Source organism: Zonotrichia leucophrys, chromosome 5, assembly GCF_028769735.1.
Source record: "Zonotrichia leucophrys gambelii isolate GWCS_2022_RI chromosome 5, RI_Zleu_2.0, whole genome shotgun sequence".
Taxonomy (NCBI): domain Eukaryota; kingdom Metazoa; phylum Chordata; class Aves; order Passeriformes; family Passerellidae; genus Zonotrichia; species Zonotrichia leucophrys.
Genome location: NC_088175.1, coordinates 47,559,240 through 47,580,097, shown reverse-complemented (window position 1 = coordinate 47,580,097; position 20,858 = coordinate 47,559,240). Strand labels below are relative to the sequence as shown.

General features: G+C 52.1%; 4 protein-coding genes across 5 annotated transcripts; 2 read left to right on the top strand and 2 right to left on the bottom strand.

Annotated features, from left to right (window-relative positions):
• Nucleotides 1-420: 420 nt before the first annotated feature.
• LOC135448873 (prolactin-releasing peptide receptor-like) lies at nucleotides 421-2,971 on the bottom strand. Its single transcript, XM_064715189.1, has 2 exons — nucleotides 2,851-2,971; nucleotides 421-1,697 (listed from the first exon to the last, which is right to left on the bottom strand). Exon 2 carries the CDS (start codon nucleotides 1,629-1,631, stop codon nucleotides 546-548), a length of 1,086 nt encoding a protein of 361 aa, XP_064571259.1. The 5' UTR covers nucleotides 1,632-1,697; nucleotides 2,851-2,971; the 3' UTR covers nucleotides 421-545.
• Nucleotides 2,972-5,890: 2,919 nt separating this feature from the next.
• On the bottom strand, nucleotides 5,891-10,405 carry CCDC32 (coiled-coil domain containing 32). Of its 2 annotated transcripts, none has more exons than XM_064715191.1 (4): nucleotides 10,345-10,405; nucleotides 9,908-10,145; nucleotides 9,050-9,206; nucleotides 5,891-7,573 (listed from the first exon to the last, which is right to left on the bottom strand). In XM_064715191.1, exons 2-4 carry the CDS (start codon nucleotides 10,134-10,136, stop codon nucleotides 7,435-7,437), a joined length of 525 nt encoding a protein of 174 aa, XP_064571261.1. In that variant the 5' UTR covers nucleotides 10,137-10,145; nucleotides 10,345-10,405; the 3' UTR covers nucleotides 5,891-7,434. The 2 variants fall into 2 exon arrangements, with proteins under 2 accessions (XP_064571261.1, XP_064571260.1); XM_064715190.1 differs by lacking the exon at nucleotides 10,345-10,405 and adding an exon at nucleotides 10,263-10,344.
• A 107-nt stretch (nucleotides 10,406-10,512) lies between these two features.
• Nucleotides 10,513-14,451, top strand: LOC135448875 (protein-L-isoaspartate(D-aspartate) O-methyltransferase-like). The gene is made up of 8 exons (XM_064715193.1): nucleotides 10,513-10,809; nucleotides 11,560-11,664; nucleotides 12,004-12,035; nucleotides 12,477-12,581; nucleotides 12,806-12,926; nucleotides 13,046-13,131; nucleotides 13,215-13,384; nucleotides 13,654-14,451. The coding sequence occupies exons 1-8, from the start codon at nucleotides 10,695-10,697 to the stop codon at nucleotides 13,664-13,666; spliced, it is 747 nt and encodes a 248-aa protein (XP_064571263.1). The 5' UTR covers nucleotides 10,513-10,694; the 3' UTR covers nucleotides 13,667-14,451.
• A 149-nt stretch (nucleotides 14,452-14,600) lies between these two features.
• Nucleotides 14,601-18,008, top strand: RPUSD2 (RNA pseudouridine synthase domain containing 2). The gene is made up of 3 exons (XM_064714089.1): nucleotides 14,601-15,050; nucleotides 15,518-15,814; nucleotides 16,741-18,008. Exons 1-3 carry the CDS (start codon nucleotides 14,658-14,660, stop codon nucleotides 17,521-17,523), a joined length of 1,473 nt encoding a protein of 490 aa, XP_064570159.1. The 5' UTR covers nucleotides 14,601-14,657; the 3' UTR covers nucleotides 17,524-18,008.
• Nucleotides 18,009-20,858: the final 2,850 nt, after the last annotated feature.

Genomic DNA, 20,858 nt, shown 5'->3' with positions numbered 1-20,858 from the left:
TGATGACTTCATGGATGTGCCCTGCTGCCTCTGCACCTTTGGCTGGAGAAACTGGGATGCCCTGTCTGGTTACAGGGGCAGCTCCTCCAGCAGGCCAAGCAGGTTATGAAAGTCACACTCGTTCCAAACAGCCATCTGCTGTCAGCAGCCACGTGTCCCCATCTGCACCTGCAGAATGCACATTGTCCTACATTGTCCCCTCACCAGTAAGCCACAATTTTAAAGGATAAATGCACAGCAATTTCATGGCTCCCTGTGCAAGTCGACCTCTTCCCATGGCACAAAGCGCTGCCTGTTGCTTAGGAACAATCTATATCCTACTAAAATGAAAATGTGCTCTCTCCAAAGAGTTTTTTACACAATGGGTGTTTGCCTTGCTCAGACACTGACCCACCTCCTGCATAAACCATGGGGGGAAGTCTCTGTGCTCCAAATGTTGCACTGGACACCTACTACACCCAGCCAGGATTCGGGATACAGGGATATGGCCTAGCTGTGGTTTGGGATGAGGGGCTGTGCCAACCCAATCTCTCAAGGTCCTCTGGCTAAGGTAACCTGGACTGCAAAGCTATCTTGTCCGAGGCCCCGGTGGGAGCATCTGCCAGGGTGGAGCAGGTGTTGAAGCGGGAAGCCTTGCAGGACGTGCTCCTGGAGCTCTTCTTCTTGCGGTAGAAGTAGCTGCTGAGGTGGGACCAGAACTTGTCGTGGAGGGAGGCGTAGATGAAGGGGTTGTAGCAGGCAGAGCTCATGGCGATCAGGTGGCACGAGACCTGGATGACGTTGACGTACCTCTTGTCCAGGATGGTGAACTCCTCGTCGATGTCCCGGATGAAGTTGACCACCTGCAGGGGCAGCCAGCAGACGGCAAAGCAGACCACGGAGATGGTGAGCACGCGGAAGGTCTTGTGCTTGGTCCTGGTCCACTTGTCCCGGCAGTGAAAGGCGGCGCCCGGCACGTTCCTCCTGCGCAGGTGGTAGGTGATGGCACAGAAGGAGACGGACACGGCCAGCAGCGGGAGCATGTAGGAGAGCAGCAGCATCAGGCACGAGTACAGCAGCCGCTGCCTCTCCTCGTGCTTCCAGAACTCCTCGCAGATGATCATGTCGTGGCCGATGGCGTTGAGGTCCAGGTAGTGGGTGTGCAGCGAGGTGGGCACAGAGGCCGCAATGGAGAGCAGCCAAATGCAGGCCACGAGGCCGGCGCAGGCCCTGCGGCCGATCCGCCTGCGGATGGGGTACGCCACCACCACGTAGCGGTCGATGGCGATGGCCGTGAGGGACAGCACCGACACGAAGACGGTGGCGGCCTGCAGCAGGGTGACAAAGTGGCACATGAACATGCCGAAGAGCCAGCCCCGCTCCTCGAAGGCGTAGGACACGGTGAGGGGGACGCAGGCCAGGCACATGATGAAGTCGGCCACGGCCAGGTTCCCGATCAGGAAGTTGGTGGTGCAGTGCAGCTTCTTGGTGAGGGCGATGAGGAGGATGAGGAAGAGGTTCCCAATGCACGCCACCACCACCAGCGTGGCGTAGAGCGGGATGAAGAGCGGCTTCAGCTCCAGGAGCAGGTCCAGGCCCGTGAAGATCAGGGTTGAGTCGTTGTGCCAGGAGTCATTGGGCAGCTGAGCCATGGGAGCCCCTGTGGCTGATGCAGCTTCTCCACAACTCAAAGTCAAACACAGATGAGCCTGTGAGCTCTGGAGGGGACACAAATACATTTTGGCTGAACTTCAGGGCAGAAGCACCTGTCCCAAGTCTGGACCTCTTGCACAGCACTGTGCTGAGGCACTACTGGCTGGTTTAAATGACTTGCCTAAGAGTGAAGATGCCCTGTGACAGACACAGAGGAGCTCCGGTATGGAGGAGACTTGGGAAGCTGGCTGTGAAATAGTGAAGCAGCCAGCACAGATCTGTGGGGAGCTGCCAGCTAGGGGCAGCAGGACCTAAAAATCAGCTAGAGAAACCTCATGGAGAGTTTCCACCTGGGAACTGAGCTGACTTAAGGCAGAAAAAAAAGGACACTCCTGCATTTCTTGCTTTTTATTTTTCCCAGTTAATTCCACCCTGACCCACCAGCCCCATGGCACCCGGCTGGGCAGGGAAAGGAGCATCCTTTCCATCCCCTGCACTCCTGTGTCTCTCCCAGCCAGCCCACCCCATCCCAACCCATCCCACTGAGTTCTTTTATCCCCTTGGTTATATCTTCATCACTCATGGAGCTTTGGCTTCTCCTGTCCTTCCGTGTTCCTGCTGTAATGTGAGAGAGGGAAGGAGGGAGTGCCTGGCTCCCCGGGCACCTCCACAAACCCACTCAGGGGGAGTGAGGTGAAATGTATTCCAGCAGAAAGTGTATGGAAATTAAGAGTTCCCCTCCAGGACCCTCCTTTCAAGTCCCACACTCTCAAAAATTATTGTTTGATCCCCCTTACCAGGATCTGGACAGCCTTTTCCCCCCAGTGGAGAGTCAAATCAGCATTAATTAAGAAACCCTTGTAATTAACCGAGGGATATTGAGGTTTTCTACATCCCAGCTGCACTCACAGGGCGCACGCTGTGATACCACAGCTCCAGGTCCCCATGCCCTGCCTGGGGCAGGAGCACAAAATCCATCAGGAAACTTGCAGCTGAGGAGCCAAAATGCTCATTAACTTACAGAATGAAAATTCTGAAGCTCAATTAAATTCTTTAATTCTGCTTCGCGTACCCACGAGAGTCAAACCAGCCCTTCTGTGCGTGCATCGCCAGGCTCCTGCTCCCTCCCCGATAAATGCTGAACCCCGCGGCTCCGGCTGGGGTCTGGGGGGTCCAGGGTGTGGCTGCGGGACCCCTGTCCCGGTCCGGAGCTCTTACCTGCCGAGGGCTCCAGGGTGCTCGGGGCCGGGAGCCGCCCGCTGCCCGCCGATGCTCCCGTGAGGATGAGGAGGAGCGTTCCCTTCGCAGGGTGTTCACCGGGAGACTCCGGCACAGCCGATCTCAGCCGGGCTTTTGTGGTGTGGGGCTTTTGTTGTCTTGCTTTGTCTTTTTTTTTTTTTTTTTTTTTTTTTTTTTTCCCCGCTTCCTGAGCCTTTCAGTCCCGGGGGAACAGGACGTTCCCACTCCCGGCGCTCGGTGTTCCAGGTACCCGGGGGGACGCGCACATCCCCCCGCAGGTGGAGCCGCATCCCGCCCCCCGGCCCGGCGGGGAGCACCGGGGGGCTGCGGGGAGCCCCTCCCTCGCCCTCGGGGCCGGGGCCGGGCACGTTCTCCCGGCAGGGAAGGAGGGGAAGGCGCGGGGAGGACGGGGCGGGCGGGCACGGAGATCCCGCGGAGCTCCGGAGTCGACAGCGCCCGCCCCGTCGGGGGGTCCCGGCCCGGGGGCGAGGGATGAGGGGGAAAAGTGGGGTGAGGGCACAGTGGGATGAGGGCACAGTGGGGTGATGGGCACCCAGCCCCGGGGTGCTGCTGGCCCAGCTGGGGGGGCAAGTGTAGGATGGGGTGAGGGCGGTCCAGCCGTTGTGAATTGCCCCAAATGAGAAAGGCTGACCCTGGCACCCTTACTTTAATAAGGGAAAATGATAAATAATGATCACCCACTGGAATTTTGGGGGGATAAGAGGAATGGGAATTTGCAGAGCAGTCACAGAAAATTGAGAGTTTTGGTGCAAGAGGGTGATTATTTCATCCCAATCTGATGGAGCTGGGCTGGTTATTAAAGCTGGCTGAGCCGATCAAGAGGGGACTGCTCACCCCTGCCGAATAATCAGCAGGAAGAAAATCATCTTTGTCTCCATATCAGTGCCTGGCGAGAGCTGCTGTTAATTTTAAAGAGCAGAACAATCAGATTAGGAGAGCCAGAGGCTGGTTTGAGAGGAGAGCCGGGCTTTGGAGCCGACTGCAGGATGCTGAGTCCAGCCCAAGGCAGGCACAGGCTCCATCCCCGCCCGGATGCGCCATGGCCGGGGTGACCCGGCTGCAGCACTGGGAGCTCTTCCCTCTGCACGGGCTCATCCTGGAAAAACCTTCTTTGACATCAGCTTTGCTGCTTCCAGACCCTGCAGAATAAATCACTGTTGTTCCCAGAGCTCGGATTGCCCCGCCCCAGGTCCTGGCTCAGGGATACAAGGATGGGCTTGAAAGCTGCAGCCCACCCTGATGGTGGAGCTGGAGACCCCTCCTGTGGCATCCTGGTGTCCCTCCCATCCCGTAGAGATGATGGACAGGAGTCAGTTTGCTGTGATTTTTATTCTTTTCCATGTCACCGGGGCGGTTTTTAGAAATAACCGGAGATCCCTGAGACTTTGTCAGTTCCAAAGGAGGATGGAATATTTAATGGCCATAAGCTTTAGGAGGGAAAGTTTGGGGTGGATAGTGGGAAAAATCCTTCCCTGTGAGGGTGCTGAGGCCCTGGCACAGGGTGCCCAGAGAAGCTGTGGCTGCCCCTGGATCCCTGGAAGTGTCCAAGGCCGGGTTGGACAGGGCTTGGAGCAACCTGGCATAGTGGAAGTTGTCCCTGCCCACAGCACAGGGCGGAACTGGATGAGCTTTGAGATCCCTTTGAACCTCAAACCACCCTGGAATTCTGTGATTCTCAGCAGCACCACGGGGTGCTGCCAGCTCGTGCTTCTGTGAGACTGATTCCTTTGGCCCAAGCTTGTGGAGAACCATTTTTTTCCCCTGTTTGGATGATGGAAACCTTTCCTTGCTGCCCAGAGTGCTCTGTCAGCCCTGCCCTCCCCTTGCTCTGACAAGGCAGCAGGTGAATTGTGTTAGATACTTTATTCTGCCCCATTTTGAAAGCAAACCCCTGCCAGGCTGGGGCTGTGTTACCACATGGGCTCTCCACTGGCTTCCAGGGGTGCAGAAGTGCTGCTTCATGCAGAGAAAAAGGTAAAATAATGACTTTAAAAGGTACAAAGGGGCAAGGGGCTGCTGTTCCCTTTGTGATTTACTCATTTATCCTGCCTGAAAGTCATTCCCTGTGCTTCATGGTCTGGACCCGATGCCACCAGGCACCACAGCTGCAGATCTGCCTGTGCCTCTGAGGATGGGCCCTTGCAGTGTCCCTGGATGTCACTGATGTCCCCTCTGGGTTAAATTGTCACAAACAGGCTGCCCTGGGCAAGGGTAGAGTGCCCAGCCCTGGGGGGATTTTAGAGCCATGTGGCACTTGGGGACACGGGTGGGCTCAGCTGTGCTGGCCTTGGATTCCATGATCCCAGAGAGTTTTTCCAGCCTCAACAATTCTCCCTCTGCGGGAGTTATTTCCACACACAGGAAGATTGGTGTTGCTGTAGAAGCAAATTCCACCCCTAGTGAGGCTGCTGCTTTAACAGCAAGAGTTGGTTTGGTGCAGAGGAGCTCAGCAGTCTGTTTTTCCCAAAATAAACCCAAATATTGGGAGGTAAAGCTCTTGCTGCTCGAATCATGTGTGCCATCACCAAGTGCAACAACACTGCTTGGACACATCTCACTCCTATTCACAGATTCAGTGATTTTGTAAAGAAGTTTTAAAGGGTTTTTTTTATGGTGATTTAAGTACAGACTCACTCCAAGTCTATACTCTCAGTTATAATTTAATTATATATAATTATATTGATGTAACTATATTTATTGTATATGGGAGGGGAAAAAAGTTAACTCTACATAAAGAATTCGTTTAAGAAAATTATTACTCAACCTTTGCAATTATCAGTTGGATTTTCTTTTGCCCCACATGTTTCCATAGAGCAGGTCAGAGAATCTTGGAATGGTTATTATTTTTACAAGTGAAATGATAAGAGCTGTTCCCTGAGGTCCCTTCTCCAAAGGAAATGCCTGGTGATGTGGATGTGGAATAATTTCAGCACAGTTCTTTTGGGTATACTTCTTCCTCAAATATGTTTAGGAACAGATAAGATAATATAAAGCATCCTCACAGTGCTTGCTAACCATAAGAAGAATTTTATTGACTGGGAAATAGGCTGGGGACAGAGAAATTGCTGCTTTCTGTCTCTGCACAAACCATTTCTGGGAACAGCTCAGAGTTCTGCATCTCTGTCACAGCTTTGTCACATCAGGTGAGAGAGATCTGCACAAGGACACAGACTTAACATAATAGAGGACAGCTGAAGGATAAATTAAAAGGGACATTTAATGAGCAAACCAGCAAGACACGAGGCTTGTGCATCACTGGCACTCAGATGATTCACCCCATTCCTCAAGGTTCAAAAAACACGGGATTGTTTTAATGGAGAATTCTGAGCTGGGGAGGGAGCTGCACCAGGAAAGCTGATGGTGGGAACAACCTCTGAGCTGTGACACGGTGACCGAGAGAGCAGCGCCTCTATTTGCATACAGAGACAGGAAACTGCGAGGCTCCAGCAAAAATTTACTCCTAAAAAAGTATTTTCAAACAGGTACACAAATGAACACGGCATGAATCCGGTGAGGATTAACTCCTAGAACGACAATTTCCCCTAAGAAGCTCTGACAGACTGTGCTGCTTCCCTCTACCGACCCCCAGTGTTGGTGCGAGGCAGAACACAAGATCAGCAAAAAATCAGCACAATATCACAGATTCTTGGATTAGTAAAAGGAAATAACCCTCTGAAGAGTTAAGCAGGGTGAAAAAAACAATTAAATACTAAATATATTTCAAGTCAGAGAATTCTATGCGATTCTGTGATGAAAACAAGTTGTTTGTAGCCTCCCTGGCTACCCCTCTTGGTTTCCCAATACAGAATCTCATCTGATCTTTTTCTGGAGGCTGAACAGGTACAAAACGACCAACAAGAGGAAAAATACTCCCCCTACAGTCTGTAATAGAGATTTTGGGCAATAAAGTGGGATATTAGGGGGTACATTACAGAGAGGAATGTGAAATAGCTACAATGTCAATGACACCATCAATTTATTGACTGCAGTGAGATCTTCCTTCAGGGTCCCAAATTCACAGAGGTGGGAAATATCCATCTTCTTCCTGGCACAGCCTGGGGCCAAGTCAGACTGAAACAGTGAAGATCTGGAGAACAACCAAAATGGATTTGGCAGGAGAGGAAAAAATGCCCAGCTGAGTAATGAAAAGGTAAAAGACAGGACCAAAGTGACTCAGTGGTTTCTCAGCTCTGTTCTAGACCGTGATGTTCTGCGATGCTTCTCCACAACTGCTTTTGTTGTTATTGTTGTTGTTTAACGTGTCTCCTGATGGATTCCAAACAATCCAGGCTGGAATGATGAGGTGGCTGCAGGCTGGAGAAGATCCACATGAGGCTTTGGTACAGGAGTTCCCTCTTGTCCCTAGCAGTGCCAGCCACTGCCTGCGGAGCTCCAGAGCTGGGATTTGGTGCCTTGGGGGTTCTTTCTTTTAAAAATTACTTCTTCAATGGCTGACCATTTGCTCTGTGCCCCCCTTCCTGCCATTCCTATGGCTGGGCACATCCTCCTGGAGGCTGGGACAAGGGGCAGGGCTGGGAGCTCTCACTGCTCGGCAGCCGGAGGCTCCTCCTCTGCCTCGGGCCTCTCGGGCTGCGGCTCGGGCGGGATGAGGCACTGCACCTCCTCGGAGCTGATGGCCACCTTGTCCGGCTGCAGCCAGCGCTTCAGGTGCTCCAGCGTGCTGGGGACAGCAGAGGGACACCGTGAGACCAGGCAGGGACAGAGCCGCACAGGAGGAGCGACAGGAAAAGCCTGCACAGGCAATTCCTGCCCCTCTGCAGGAATTCCCGTCCCCACAGGTGAGGTCTGGCATGGAGGGATCCTGGTGCCACAGGGACAAGCAGAATCTGTCACTCTCCAAAGGGTGGTTAGAACAGGTTTTACACACCTGAAGCTCTCCTCTGCCTCTGTAGCCAAAGACTCCAACTCCATCAGACAGAGGGCAGGGTTAGATGGGATATTGGGAAGAATTCCTTCCCTGTGAGGGTGCTGAGGCCCTGGCACAGGGTGCCCAGAGAAGCTGTGGCCGCCCCATCCCTGGAAATGTTCAAAGCCAGGCAGGATGGGGTTTGGAGCAGCCTGGGATAGTGGAAGGTGTCCCTGCCCAGGGCAGGGGGGTGGCACTGGATGGGCCTTAAGGTCCCTTCCAGCCCAAACCAATCTGTGATTCCAGGAGTTTCCAGCTTTCTGGGCTGGAAGTAAAAAACCTCTTGCTCAAACATACCAAACCCCCAGCTGCCTCTTGGTGATGAAGAGCAGGAAATATGGGGGGGAAAGGGAAGAGAACAAAACCAAAGCTGGAAGAATATCTCAGAATGTGTGAGCATTAATAGCACTGGAAGGTTAAAAAGCTAATATAATCCTAACCCTGTAATATCATAATTCAGTGCACTTAAAAGTTAAGGCTTGTTTAATTGCATCAGTGGGTGAGACTCAAAACTCCAGCACCATTCAGGAGTGACCTCCAACTTCATAGTCCAGTTCTAGGGACTGAAATTCTTTCATGGATAACACCCCCACCCTTTAAAAACAGTAGAAAGAGCCCATAAAAAGCTTGGTTTTAAATATAAATCACATTGAAGTTTCTTTGGGGACCAAAGAAACCATCTGAAACCTCCTTATAAACAGGGATTACTTTTCATAGTTCTGGCTTAAGTAGATTTTCTTGACAGGAGACAAATAATCTTCTTGTCATCCAAAAGCAATCATGAAAAATGTCAGCTGAGAAATGAGGAATTTGGAGAGTGTTCCATGTGATTGGGAATGGGAGATTGCTTAGGGAAAGGGCTCCCATCTTACTTCTGACATCATCTGTGAGAGGGCAGGAGCACTGTAAGAGAGGCAGGGAAGGGAAATCTCATCCCAGGACTGGCACCAACCCCAAATCCCCATCTGAGACACATGGACATCCCCTCCTCTGCTCCATTCCTTCCCTACTCCACGTGTGAGGAGGGAAATCGCTGAGTAGGTCCCAGCTGCTTCCGTGCACTCTAAGGGGTGCAAAGATCAGAAAGGAGCACTGGAAGCTCAAACCCTACGTGCTCTGTGTTCCCTCTGGCACAACCCCAGTGGGCATTTCTGTGTCATGTCCTGACAAAACCTTCTTCCAGTTTTTGAGGGGTAAGTGGTGATCCCTTCCCTCTGATTTGCTCGTTACCTCTCGTCAGCATCGTGGCCCTCAACGTAACATTCTGCCTCAAACTTCTCCTGCAGGAACCTGTCCCAGCATTCCTTCTTGGCCTGGGACAGCGTGCGCAGCATGTCCTTGGAGGTCACCTCCTGGGACAGGCCTTTGATCCTCATCAGTCTTCTCTCTGTGAGGGGAACAGGGGATTTCATTACCTTGGTTATGGGGTTTTTCCTGGAAGGAGAGAAGAGAAGGATCTGGACTTCTATATCAAAAAGTAAGTTAAATTAACTTTTCAAGACTAATTTCTATTTTAAAAGCAATTTCCCCTCTGTATTTCAAGCCTCCCTGGCTTTCCTTCCTATATATGCACAAGATGGTGTTTTTCAGGTGATGCTTCTGAAGGAAATAAGGTTTGTGCAATCAGCCAGCTCTGCCTGTTTGGGGTTTTAATAACTTTCACACTTACTGCTCAGCTTCCATGAAATCACACAGGACAGCACAGATCTCACAGGCACCGAGCTCCCACAATTTCCATGCAAATTGGAAAATAAATCACTCTCATTGCACTACTTGGTGCGCTGTGAAACAGCAACAAAGGCACGATGAAAGTTCTGGCAGAAATAAAAGCTTAAAAAGCCACTTCTGCCACCTGTTCTGTCGCTGTGTGCAGCCTCCTACTTATTGTGGAGGGTAAAAAACAACTTTTTTCAGCTTTTGCTTTATAAAAAGTTCCTTTCTGTGCCAGAGATGAGAAAGGTCTGACTGAGCTTCACCTTTCCACTGCTGCACTGGAAGAAAATGAGTCACATTCTGTGTGTTTAAGCTGGAATTTGGACCACAGCACCGGCACCACAAAAACAGAGCTGTCACCAGGCAGACACTCACCCAGGGATGCTAAATACACCTCTGAGTCCTTCAGGGGTGCCCAGGGCTTCAGGGCAGGTTGGGAAGAGCCCCCCGATCCGCTGCCCTCGGCGTAGGAATCCATGAAGGAGTCCGTGAAGGCATCGCCGTCGTCCTTGTGCTCGGGATGCGGCAGACAGGAGCAGATCTCAGCCCAGAGGTCCTCGCTGGACCGGGTCACCACGGAGTCCACGCTCTCGATCATCCTCATCCTGGGATCCTGCCACGGGGGGAATAAACGGTGAGCGCCGCGCCGAGCCGCCCGCCCAGGCCTCCGCCACCCGCCTCCCTCTGCCCAAGTCACGCCAGCGGACGTTCCAGGGAATTCCCATCCCACCAGGACTCCCGGCCGCCCTGCAGGGAGCGACGTCCCCGCGGCTGCCCGTGAGGCGGAGGGGCCACCCCGCTCCCGCACCCACCGCCCGCGCTCCGGGCACCGCAGCAGCTCCGCCCGCGCCTCGCGGGCCCCGGGCCCGGCCAATCACCGCCGCCACCCGCCTCGGCTCTGACCAATCACCGCGCGCTACCGGCGGGGCGGGGGCGCCCATTGGTCCGCAGAGTGGGGGCCGCTGACGCCGCCGCGCCGCCATGTTGGCAGAGGGCGGAAGCTGTGGCGGGCGGCGCAGGCGAGGGCGGTGTGACATCCCTGAGGCGCTGCCGCCCCCGCCGCGGTTCGGCGAGGCCGGGATGTGCTCCAGCGCCACACCGAGAGCTCCAGCGGAGCTCTGAGCCACCCCTTCTCTCCGCCGACCGCTGCCGTGTCCGTGGGATGAGCCAGCTGCCGTGCGGCGCCGTGCTGGCACTCATGGGGCTGCTCTTCGCCAGGACCATGGCCTGGACATCCAGCGGGAAAACGCACGCGGAGCTGGTGAACAACCTGTACAGTGAGTGCCGGCAGCATCCCTTGGAATGGCAGCGCACGGATATTTAATGGCTGTGTGTGGATATTTAGTGTCACGCCGTGTGGCGCTGCTCACTCGGAAGGGTTGGGGTTCGTGTTCCTGAATTTCGGCATTTGCCCCGGCCTGAATTCGTTCTATTTATAGCTGGAAACAAGGTGCTGTGCCAGGAGGGGCAGGAGCGCCTCTCCACACCTTCCATCCCTGCCTCTGGAAGTGTGTGCTGCAGCTCAGTGTTCGAGCCCGGCGGTGCCGCCGAGCGTCCCGCACATCCAGGCTGTGCCCGAGGGCAGGAATGGTGCCCGGTGCCAGGACAGCGGGCTGGAACACGCATAAAAATAGCTGGAAACTTCTCCAGAATTCCCGCAGAAAGGTGTGAAGGGATGTCGGATATCTCTGCGGCCGTGGTCCTTGAGTTCACTGCTGTAACCTGAGCCGGAGTCTCCGTTTCCCGTGGTGAAACGTGACTCCGGTTCGCTCCCGTTACACCTGGCAGTGCCAGAGGCCTTGTGGCTGCAGGTGGCCTCCTCTGGAGATGGGCTGGTGGCTGGGCCCCAGCGGGATTGGGAAAGGATGTCCTTCCATCAGTGTTTGGTTTGCTGTCTCTCTCAGATCCCTCATTAATACCCCCAGATCCATGAACTCCCTGAAGTGTGAACTTCCCCTTTCAAATCACTTCTTGCTGGAATGCCCAAAATTTCAATCCTGCCCATCTCTCTTTTCCTTCTTTCCCAGAAAAAGGGATCGTTAAGTCTCAGCGAGTCTTCGATGTGCTGTTGGCTACAGACAGAGGTCACTACATCAAATATTTCCCATACATGGATTCTCCTCAATCCATTGGTGAGTCACTTCTGGCAAAGCATCTGCTGTCAGCAGGGCACAGGGCGCCTGGGCAGGTGCTCCATGGTCATGTTGTGGAATCCCTGTCCCTGGAAGTGTCCAAGGCCAGGTTGGATGGGCCTTGGAGTGCCTTGGTCTAAGGGAAGGTGTCCCCACCCATGGCGGGGACTGGGACTGGATGAGCTTTAAGGTCCCTTCCAACCCAAATCATCCTGTGATTCTGTGAAAGGAGACAAGGGTTTTCCCGTTTTTGGGGGGAAGGTGTGGGAGAATTACAAACTGTTCCCATTGGGAATTTTATTCCCTGTCAAATGACTTGTGTCACCCGTTTCCTTTTAGGCTACAAGGCTACGATCAGCGCCCCGCACATGGTAAGGTGAAAACTCCTCACTTTCAACAGCAATGGAGGGAATTGTTTATTTCTCTTTTTATATTTAATTTTTCTTCAAGTAGAAAACTGAAACATCCCATGGATATGATTATCCTGCTTGTTTCTTTGGCGATTTTTCTTCTTTAGAGGAGTTCCCCTATAGTCTTTCAGTTGCTTTAAAAGTGTGCTTAGATGAGAATTCCATGCTGTCCCTTTTTTTGCATGAGACCTTTTCTCCTGCTGTTTCACATCTAATTCCTGAGCCTCTGCCTAAATTATGTCCTGCAAAAGATCTTCCAGGTCTGACACTTGAGTTTTGCTCTGGAAGTGTCAGGCACAAGGCCAGGTGTGCTGTGATTAAATCAGAAAACAAGAAAAGGTGTTGGAAGAGGAGTCTAACCCCAGGATGTTTCCCTCTTCCTTGTCCTGGGTGTCCCTGCAGCACGCCCACGCACTGGAGCTGCTCAAGGATCAGCTGGTGGAAGGTGCCAAGGCGCTGGATGTGGGATCTGGGAGCGGATACCTCACGGCCTGCTTCGCCAGGATGGTGAGCTCACGGCACTCTGTTCCCAGCCTGGAAAGCACATCCCTTAATTAGCTGCTGTAACTGGCACTACTCAGCCCTAAAACCAAGGAAGGGGCACAGGGCTTGCACCTCCTCTTCAGAACCTCTGCTCTGGAGTTTCTTCCTGAAGATTCCCCAGTTCCCACTGAAACCTGCCCTGGCTCTTTTCCATACAGGAGGCATCAGGTATTTGATGTTTTTTGCAGACTGGCCCGACGGGAAAAGCTGTGGGCGTGGAGCACATCAAGGAGCTGGTGCACGAATCCATCCGGAATGTCCAAGAGGATGATCCCACACTGCTCAGCTCCGGCCGCGTGAAGCTCGTGGGTGAGCTCCCTGCAGCCCCAGGGTTTTCCCCTTGGTCTGCCCCTCACAGCCCTTCCAGTTTGTGTTGATGTTTTGTTATGACACAACCCAAGTGTTCCCTGTGTGTTTTCCCTCTGTAGTTGGAGATGGCAGGCAGGGATACCCCGAGGAGGCTCCTTATGACGCCATCCACGTGGGAGCGGCCGCGGCCACCGTCCCCAAGGAGGTAAGAGAGGCCGTGCCGGGTGTCCCTAGAGAAAACGTGTGGGGTTTTTTGTCCCTGCTGACCGGGATGTGTCGGTGCTGCAGCTGCTGAAGGAGCTGAAGCCGGGCGGGCGGCTGATCGTGCCCGTGGGGCCCGAGGGGGCGAACCAGGTGCTGATGCAGTACGACAAGACCAGCGAGGGGCACATCGTGGAGACCCAGCTCATGGGCGTCATCTACGTCCCTCTCACAGACAAGGAGAAGCAGTGGCCTCGGTAAAACCTGCTCTTCCCTGAGGAACACTCCTTCCTCTCTCTCTGAGCTTGCTCTCCTTGGCTTTGCTGACCGACTCCTGGATCCCTGGCGGATGTTGTTTGTGGAAAAAAGGAGAGAACAGCTTGGCAAAGCAGGGGGTATTTTCTGTCTGATAGAGCTTGCAGAGTTTTATTTCCTCTCTTTCTGGAGCCTGTGTGTGTGTTTAAATGCCGTGCGATGCTGGCACAGAACTGAGGGAGTAGTAACTGTTGGTTTTCCTTTGCCTCAGGGATGACCTCTGACACATGGATGGATATCTCTAAAGGCACCTCAAAAAGCTCATGAGAGGGACTTAGGCCTGTAGATGGTCAGTATGGTTTTGCTTTTTAATGGAAATTTCATCAATGGATAAAGGGAAGTTCTGCTTCAGAGGAGCTCATTCTGGAGGGATGGAGAACAGGGACAGGACCAGGGGAGGCTCTTGGAGGCCCATGGCAGCTTCCAGGGAGCGGATCCAGACAACTCCAGCTTTCCTCTCTGATAAACTCTAGATAACATCAGATCACAGAGAATTCTGACAGCAGACAGGAGTACCTAAAGCTTCACTAAAACCACTTTAATATCGACTACTCTGCCTAATGCTTGGTGAAAATAAGTCACAATTAGTGTCTCGGAGCAGCAATGTACCCTGACTTGTCAGTTTTTAAAATATGGGAGCGTGTTATCTTCCTGCCTGCACCTGCTAATTTAATGATGGACGGCAACACTGGATTTTGAGCGTATGAAAAATGCTCGGGTTTTTTCTGTTTGGAGTTTTGAAAAATATTCATTTCTGGACTTAACCCTCTTTGGGGTTACGAAAAATGCGCATTTCTTGGCTTTTCTGATTGGGGTTATAAAAAATGCTCATGTTTCGGCTTTTCCCTGATGCGTCCCTCCCGCAGGCGGTGACTGAGGAGGCTCACGAGGGGCAGGCGGGCTGCGGTGAGGCTCGAGGGTCATTTGTGGAGCAGTTCTGAGGGGGGAAACTGCTGGGAGGTAAAAATATAAATAAATCAATTAATAAATAAAAGGGCTCTCGCTCCTCCATCGCCTCCGCCTCACGACGCCCTGTGGGATGGGGGGAGAGGCGGGAACGGGACGGGGGCGTGGCCTGGCGGTGCCGGCCCGCGCTGATTGGCCTGCGCCGCCCGGCGCAGCGCGATGCGTCACGGCGTGCGGGGCGCGGTGTGGCCGGCGTGGGTGCGCGCGGCGGGGATCGGGGTCCATCCGCTGCCGCCACCCCGCGGGGACATGGCCGAGCCGGGACCCGGCACCGGCCGAGCCCGGGAGGAGGAGCCGGACCCCGCCGGCAAGGAGGAGGCGGCGCCGGCCCCCAAGAAGCGGCGGCTGGCGGGCGGCGAGCGGTACGTGCCGCCGCCGCGGAAGCTGAACCCCGGCGTGAGCTTCGGCGCCGAGCACTTCGCCGAGACCTCGTACTACTTCGAGGGCGGCCTGCGCAAGGTGCGCCCCTACTACTTTGACTTCCGCACCTACTGCAAGGGGCGCTGGGTGGGCCGCAGCCTCCTGCACGTCTTCGGCACCGAGTTCCGAGCGCAGCCCCTCTCCTATTACCGCGCCGCCGCCCGCGCCGGCCGCCTGCGCCTCAACGAGGAGCCCGTGCGCGACCTGGACATCGTGCTCAAGGTGGGCGGGCCCGGGGGGGATGGTGGGCTGGGGGCAGAGCCCGGCCTGCCCCAAGCAGCGAGCATCGCCCCGTGAGCGGTGCGGTCAGATAATACCAGGAGTTAGACTCGATAATCCTGATGGGTTCCTTTCAATTCGACGTGTTTTATGATTCTGTGAACCCTGTGGAGGGGTTTAGGGGCGAAATCGGGGCTCCCGGGGAATCCCTGCCCTACTGGATTCGGGAATATGTAGGTCTTACAGCCCTACACGTGCCACACGGCTTCCTTGGTCCTTAGGAATGGGAATGCGCTATGGGCAGGTGATCGGGTTTACATTGTGACACACACACACCTGTTATCCTAAATCCGGGATCTTGGGAGAAAGAGGCTTTAATTCTTCTTCCACGATGTCAAGTCCCTGTTGTGTGTGGCCGGGTGAGTGGTCACAGGAGCCGGATTCAGGCTGACTGTCCGTACCCCTTCCAGAACAACGACTTCCTCAGGAACACGGTGCACCGGCACGAGCCGCCGGTCACCGCCCAGCCCATCCGCATCCTGGCGGAGGACGAGGACGTGGTGGTGGTGGACAAGCCCTCGTCGCTGCCCGTGCACCCCTGCGGCCGGTTCCGGCACAACACCGTCATCTTCATCCTGGGCAAGGAGCACGGCCTGCGGGAGCTGCACACCCTGCACCGCCTGGACCGCATGACCTCGGGCGTGCTCATGTTCGCCAAGACCGCCGCCGTGTCCAAGCGCATCGACGAGCAGGTCCGGCAGAGGCAGGTGAGGGCTGCGAGCTGCTGCTGTGCTCTGCAGTCAGCCAGGTTTGGGCTCTAGGTGAGCTCAAGTTCCCCAGACAACTCATGGTTGTGTTGGTGTTCTCATCTGTTGGTGCTTCTCATTCCTAATAGGCTAAAATGTAGTAAAAATTGAGTTTGATACTACTGGATTGGAAGGGAGCTCCTAAAAAATGTAACTGAATTTGATAATCCTAGCTTGATAATATTAGAATGAAAACCCTAAAATTTTAACTGCTTTTGATATTGGATTGAAAGATATCTCCTAAAAATTTAGTTCAATGTGGTTAATTTAATTTCATTTAGTAATATTGAACTAAAAGGGATCTCCTACAAATTTGTTTTGATTTGGTAATATTTAATTGTAAAGGGTTTCGTAATAGTTTAATTGATTTTGCTTATTTTAGGTTGGAAGTTATCTCCTAAAAATTTAAATTATTTCAGTAATATTGAGTTGAAGTGGATCATCTTTCTTAAGGGATTATGCAAACTTACTGGGGTCATGCAGACCAGTTAGAGATGAAATTTATTTGTGAGTGGACATATGTCAATTATCCACCATTTTTGTACTTTTAAAATTCCCATTTTTTCAGAGTCTCTTGATCCAAACAGAACTTTTTCCAGGATAGGCTTCAGGTCTGTAAGCCAAAGTCTGTGGAGAGATGGCTCCTGAATTTAAAAGAAAGCAAATAGGCCAGGCTTTCTTGTTCTTGGTTTCCCAACAAGCTGAGGAAAATGTGAGGGGAAATTTGGCTTTAAGTAGCTGATTGCATATTTGTCCCTTTCCCGTTGTAATAAAATGCCACCTTTGGATGTATTTTATTGAGGAGAGAGGGAGGAGGAGCAGCAAGGCTGGAGCTTGAGTTTGTTTCCCCCTGTGTTTCCTGAGCCTCCCTCTCGTGTCTCTGGCAGCTGGAGAAGGAGTACGTGTGCCGCGTGGTGGGGGAGTTCCCGGAGCACGAGGTGCTCTGTGAGGAGCCCATCCTGGTGGTCTCCTACAAGGTGGGCGTGTGCCGCGTGGACGCCAAGGGGAAGCCGTGCCAGACGCTCTTCCAGCGGCTCAGCTACAACGGCAGCAGCAGCGTGGTGAGGTGCCTGCCCCGCACGGGCCGCACGCACCAGATCCGCGTGCACCTGCAGTTCCTGGGACACCCCATCCTCAACGACCCCATCTACAACATGGAGGCCTGGGGACCGGACAGGGGCAAGGGCGGCAGGATCGGCAAGACGGACGAGGAGCTGCTGAAGGCGCTGGTGGAGGAGCATCGCTCCAAACAGAGCCTGGAGGTCTTGGGTATCGGGGAGGAGGACTTGAACTCTGCTGGGGAAAGTAAAGACTGTGGGAATTCAGGTGACTGCACAAAGTCTGATCCTGTGAATGGGAGTTCCTGCCCTGCTGAGGACGAGAAGGATCCGGAGAGGAATGACGTAGCAGCTTGTCCACTGAACTCTGATAGCAACCTGGAAACGCTTGATAAAGACAAAGAGCTCAGTTTGTGTGGGAATCAGGATGGGCAGGCGGGGGAGAAGGGCTGGGAAGAGAAGGACCCTTTGTGTGTGGAGTGCAGGACGAGCAGGCGGGACCCCTCTCCCAAGGAGCTGGTGATGTTCCTGCACGCCCTGCGCTACAAGGGCGCTGACTTTGAGTACTGCTCCAGCATGCCCGAGTGGGCCATGGAGGACTGGCAGGAGTGACCAGGACACCCAGCACCTGCAGGCCCTGCTGGCTGGCACAGCGGCGTGCAGAGACCAAAGACTGACTTTGCATTGTGGCTGAGGTGAACAAAGTGTGCCTTGAGCTGGGCTGGGAGGGATCAGTGGGGCTGGGGAATTATCCTGCTTCTCACAGGTGCTGTGAAGGATGAGCAGGGAAGCAAGGCTAAAACAGGAGTTTTATGTTGCCCTTCAGTGAACTGGCACTTAAGGACAGCAAGGACTGAACTCTGCTCAGCACAGGCAGCTTTGCCTTCACCTCAATGGATTCCGGATCAATTATCCACGTGGATAATGAAGTGTATGCACTGAAAATCAAAAGCTGATTTTTCTTTGAGTCTGCTGTGTTCCTGTGTCTTACAGTAAGAGCTGCTGGATGTCATGTCATAAAAAACCCTGTTTTTATTGAATTTTGTTGTCAGATTGATTTCAAAATGACAAGATTACTCCTGAGAACACTGTGAGATAAAACCAGGACACTGTGATCTGTTTTGTGCCTGCTGTTTGTCAGCAAGATCCACTTGCCTTTGAAATCACCAACATTCATTCAAATAATTACTTAAATTAGTAGTTCTGGGTGCAGGTATTGGGCCTGGTTTTGGAGGTACTGTTCCCCAGATTTTGTCTTGAGGAGATTTTTTAATATCACTTCAGTGTGACAGTCAGATTTCAAGAAAAACAAAAGCAGTTTTATGAAGCAGAACACTTCTTTCAAAATAATTTTAGAAGACTTCTTTTAAAATAATTTTATATGAATGATTAATATCACCATAGTTCTTATTTTCATTAGTGTTTACACAGTTGATTCTTGGCTTCTGGGAGAGTTTTTATATTAATTTTGGAAGTCTCAGGTTGGCCAGCACACAGGAATTAGTACCTTCCTCCTAAAATCACTTGATGTTGTCACCAGGGTCTGGCCATCACTACCAAATCACAATAAACCATTGCTTGCCTCCAGTAGCCCACAGGAGCCAGGTGGTGTCTTTCTATGCAGGATCATCCAGCTGATGTTGAATATTTCCATAAAAATTCATTCAGGTTTGAGCTTTATTCTTCCACATCCTGGCAGTGGTTTTGTGATTCTAGTTTAATTCCAGCTATTTAGAGAGGTGATGCTAAAAATCAGCGTTATCCAAATTTTTGATGCATTGGAATACACCTTTCATGGAAATAAATGGAACTTGGGCACCTTCAGTGTATAAAAAAGGGTGGCTGGAGCTGTAACTGGATTTGAGTGCAGGGGAATGGGGTAGACTTAGGGATGACAGTTAAATTAGACTTTGATGTGTCCAAAGTTATGCTGGGAGGTTTTCTAGTAAGAAATTTCAGTAACAAAAAAAGGCTCTGTCAGGGATTTTCCTGACTGACATTGGGGCCAAAGGACCTGATGAGGAACTGGAGCTCAGCTGCTCACTGCTTTTTCCCCTTTTCCTGGAATAATGGTTGCAACTGGCAACTTTAATTTCCTGGTCAAGAAACCCCTGGGCTTCTGTTTCCAGGGTTCTTTGAACTATGACAATTTAGGATTTAGTTCACAAGGATACTACATTTTATTTTATTTTATTTTTTCATTTAATTTCACTTCATTTTTATTTTCTTTCTTTAAAATTATTTTTATTTTTAATTTTATTTATTTATTTTTATTTATTTATTTTATTTTATTTTATTTATTTTAGTTTGTCAAAACTGTGCTTGATGTATTGTTAGCTGGAAAAATGTTGTTCTTGGAGATTCCCTGTGATAAATTCCCATCTGAGATTGGGTCTGAGGTAAGTACTGGGTCCTGGTTGTTGACATAAAGTTTTCCATACAAAATGTAGATCCTGGAAGAATTCTTTTCCTTAGTACACCTTTACTTGGACGTGCCTTGACAGTGCTGGGTTAGCTTTGGACTGATCCTTGACAATCCTATAATCTGTCTTTATCAGGAGAATGTCTATCTCACTGTGTTAAAGCACTTTTCCGTACAAATAAACCCTCCTGGCAAACTTCCCTGTGCCTTGGGCTGTCCCTGTGCAGGACTGGCTGGAATCAGCCCCTGAGCACTCACCTTCCCCACAGTAACTCTTGTCCAGTTGTGCTTTACATTGTGGTTGGGAGCCTTTTGTGATCTGGCTACTGCCCAGGGTTGGGTAGGATCTAATTTCCAGAAGGATTTAAGTGTAGTTAAAATTTTGGCAGCGTGTGCCGGGAGGGCTCAGAGCTGTCACAGCAGAGCTGGGATATGTCCCTCCTCCTGGAAGCTCTGAGTTTCACTAACTCCTACTTCCAGGCCTCTAATTCCAGATTTAAATTTTTTTCTAAGTGAACCATGTATGGCTTAGGCAGAGAGGAAAAGTTTTCCTGTATCTTGTCAATACACTCATTTATGCTTTTTAAATTGCCATAACTTGATGGAAGACAAAGCAGAAATTATCTGAAGAGAATGTGATGTCTTTTTAGTGAGGGTCTGGGACTCTAAAGCCCATCCAGTCCCACTCCTCTGCCATGGGACACCTTCCACTGTCCCAGCTTGCCCCAAGCCCTGTCCAGCCTGGCCTTGGACACTTCCAGGGATCCAGGGGCAGCCTCAGCTTCTCTGGGCAAACCTGTGCCAGGGGACTCCTCACCTCCCAGGGAAGGATTTCTTCCCAATATCCCATCTAAATCTCCTCTTTTCCAGTTCAGAGCCATTCCCCCTTGTCCCAAGTCCATCTCTTGGAGTCTCTATAGGCGCTGGAAGGGGCTCGGAGGATTCCCCGGAGCCTCCTCCTTTCCAGGCTGAACAATCCCAGCTCTCTCAGCCTTTCCTCACTGGACAGATCTCCCATCTCCTAATTCTTACTCAGAGCTTTCATGAAGGGCCCAGCCAGCCCTAATAGGACATTTTGCTGGGATCCCAGAGGAGGTGGAGATTAAAAGAGATTTGTTCCCAGTATCACAGCTGGAAGCTCCACAGTGGAGCCGTACTCTGAGGAAGGAGGAAAGTCAGGATACCCCATGGAAAGGCACCTCAGGAAGCTGGATATGGGGTGAGACCCTTCAGTCCCTCAGGACACTGTGCTGGCTGGGACCCCTAAATTCCGTGGGATGCTCTCCTGGGTGACCCCTAGATGCCTCATGACACTCCCTCCTGGCTGTGACACCTAGGATCTTTGGGACACTCCATCCTGCCTTGTCACCCTGAATCCCTCGGAATGCTCTGTCCTGTCCGTCCCGGGCACCTGCTCTGCTTTTCCTTCTCCACATAAGGGCTGAAAGGAGAGGAGGGGGGGGAGAAGTCCCTATGGAAGTGTTTAGAAAAAAAAATTCTTTCATGACGGAAAAGTTTTAGTTCC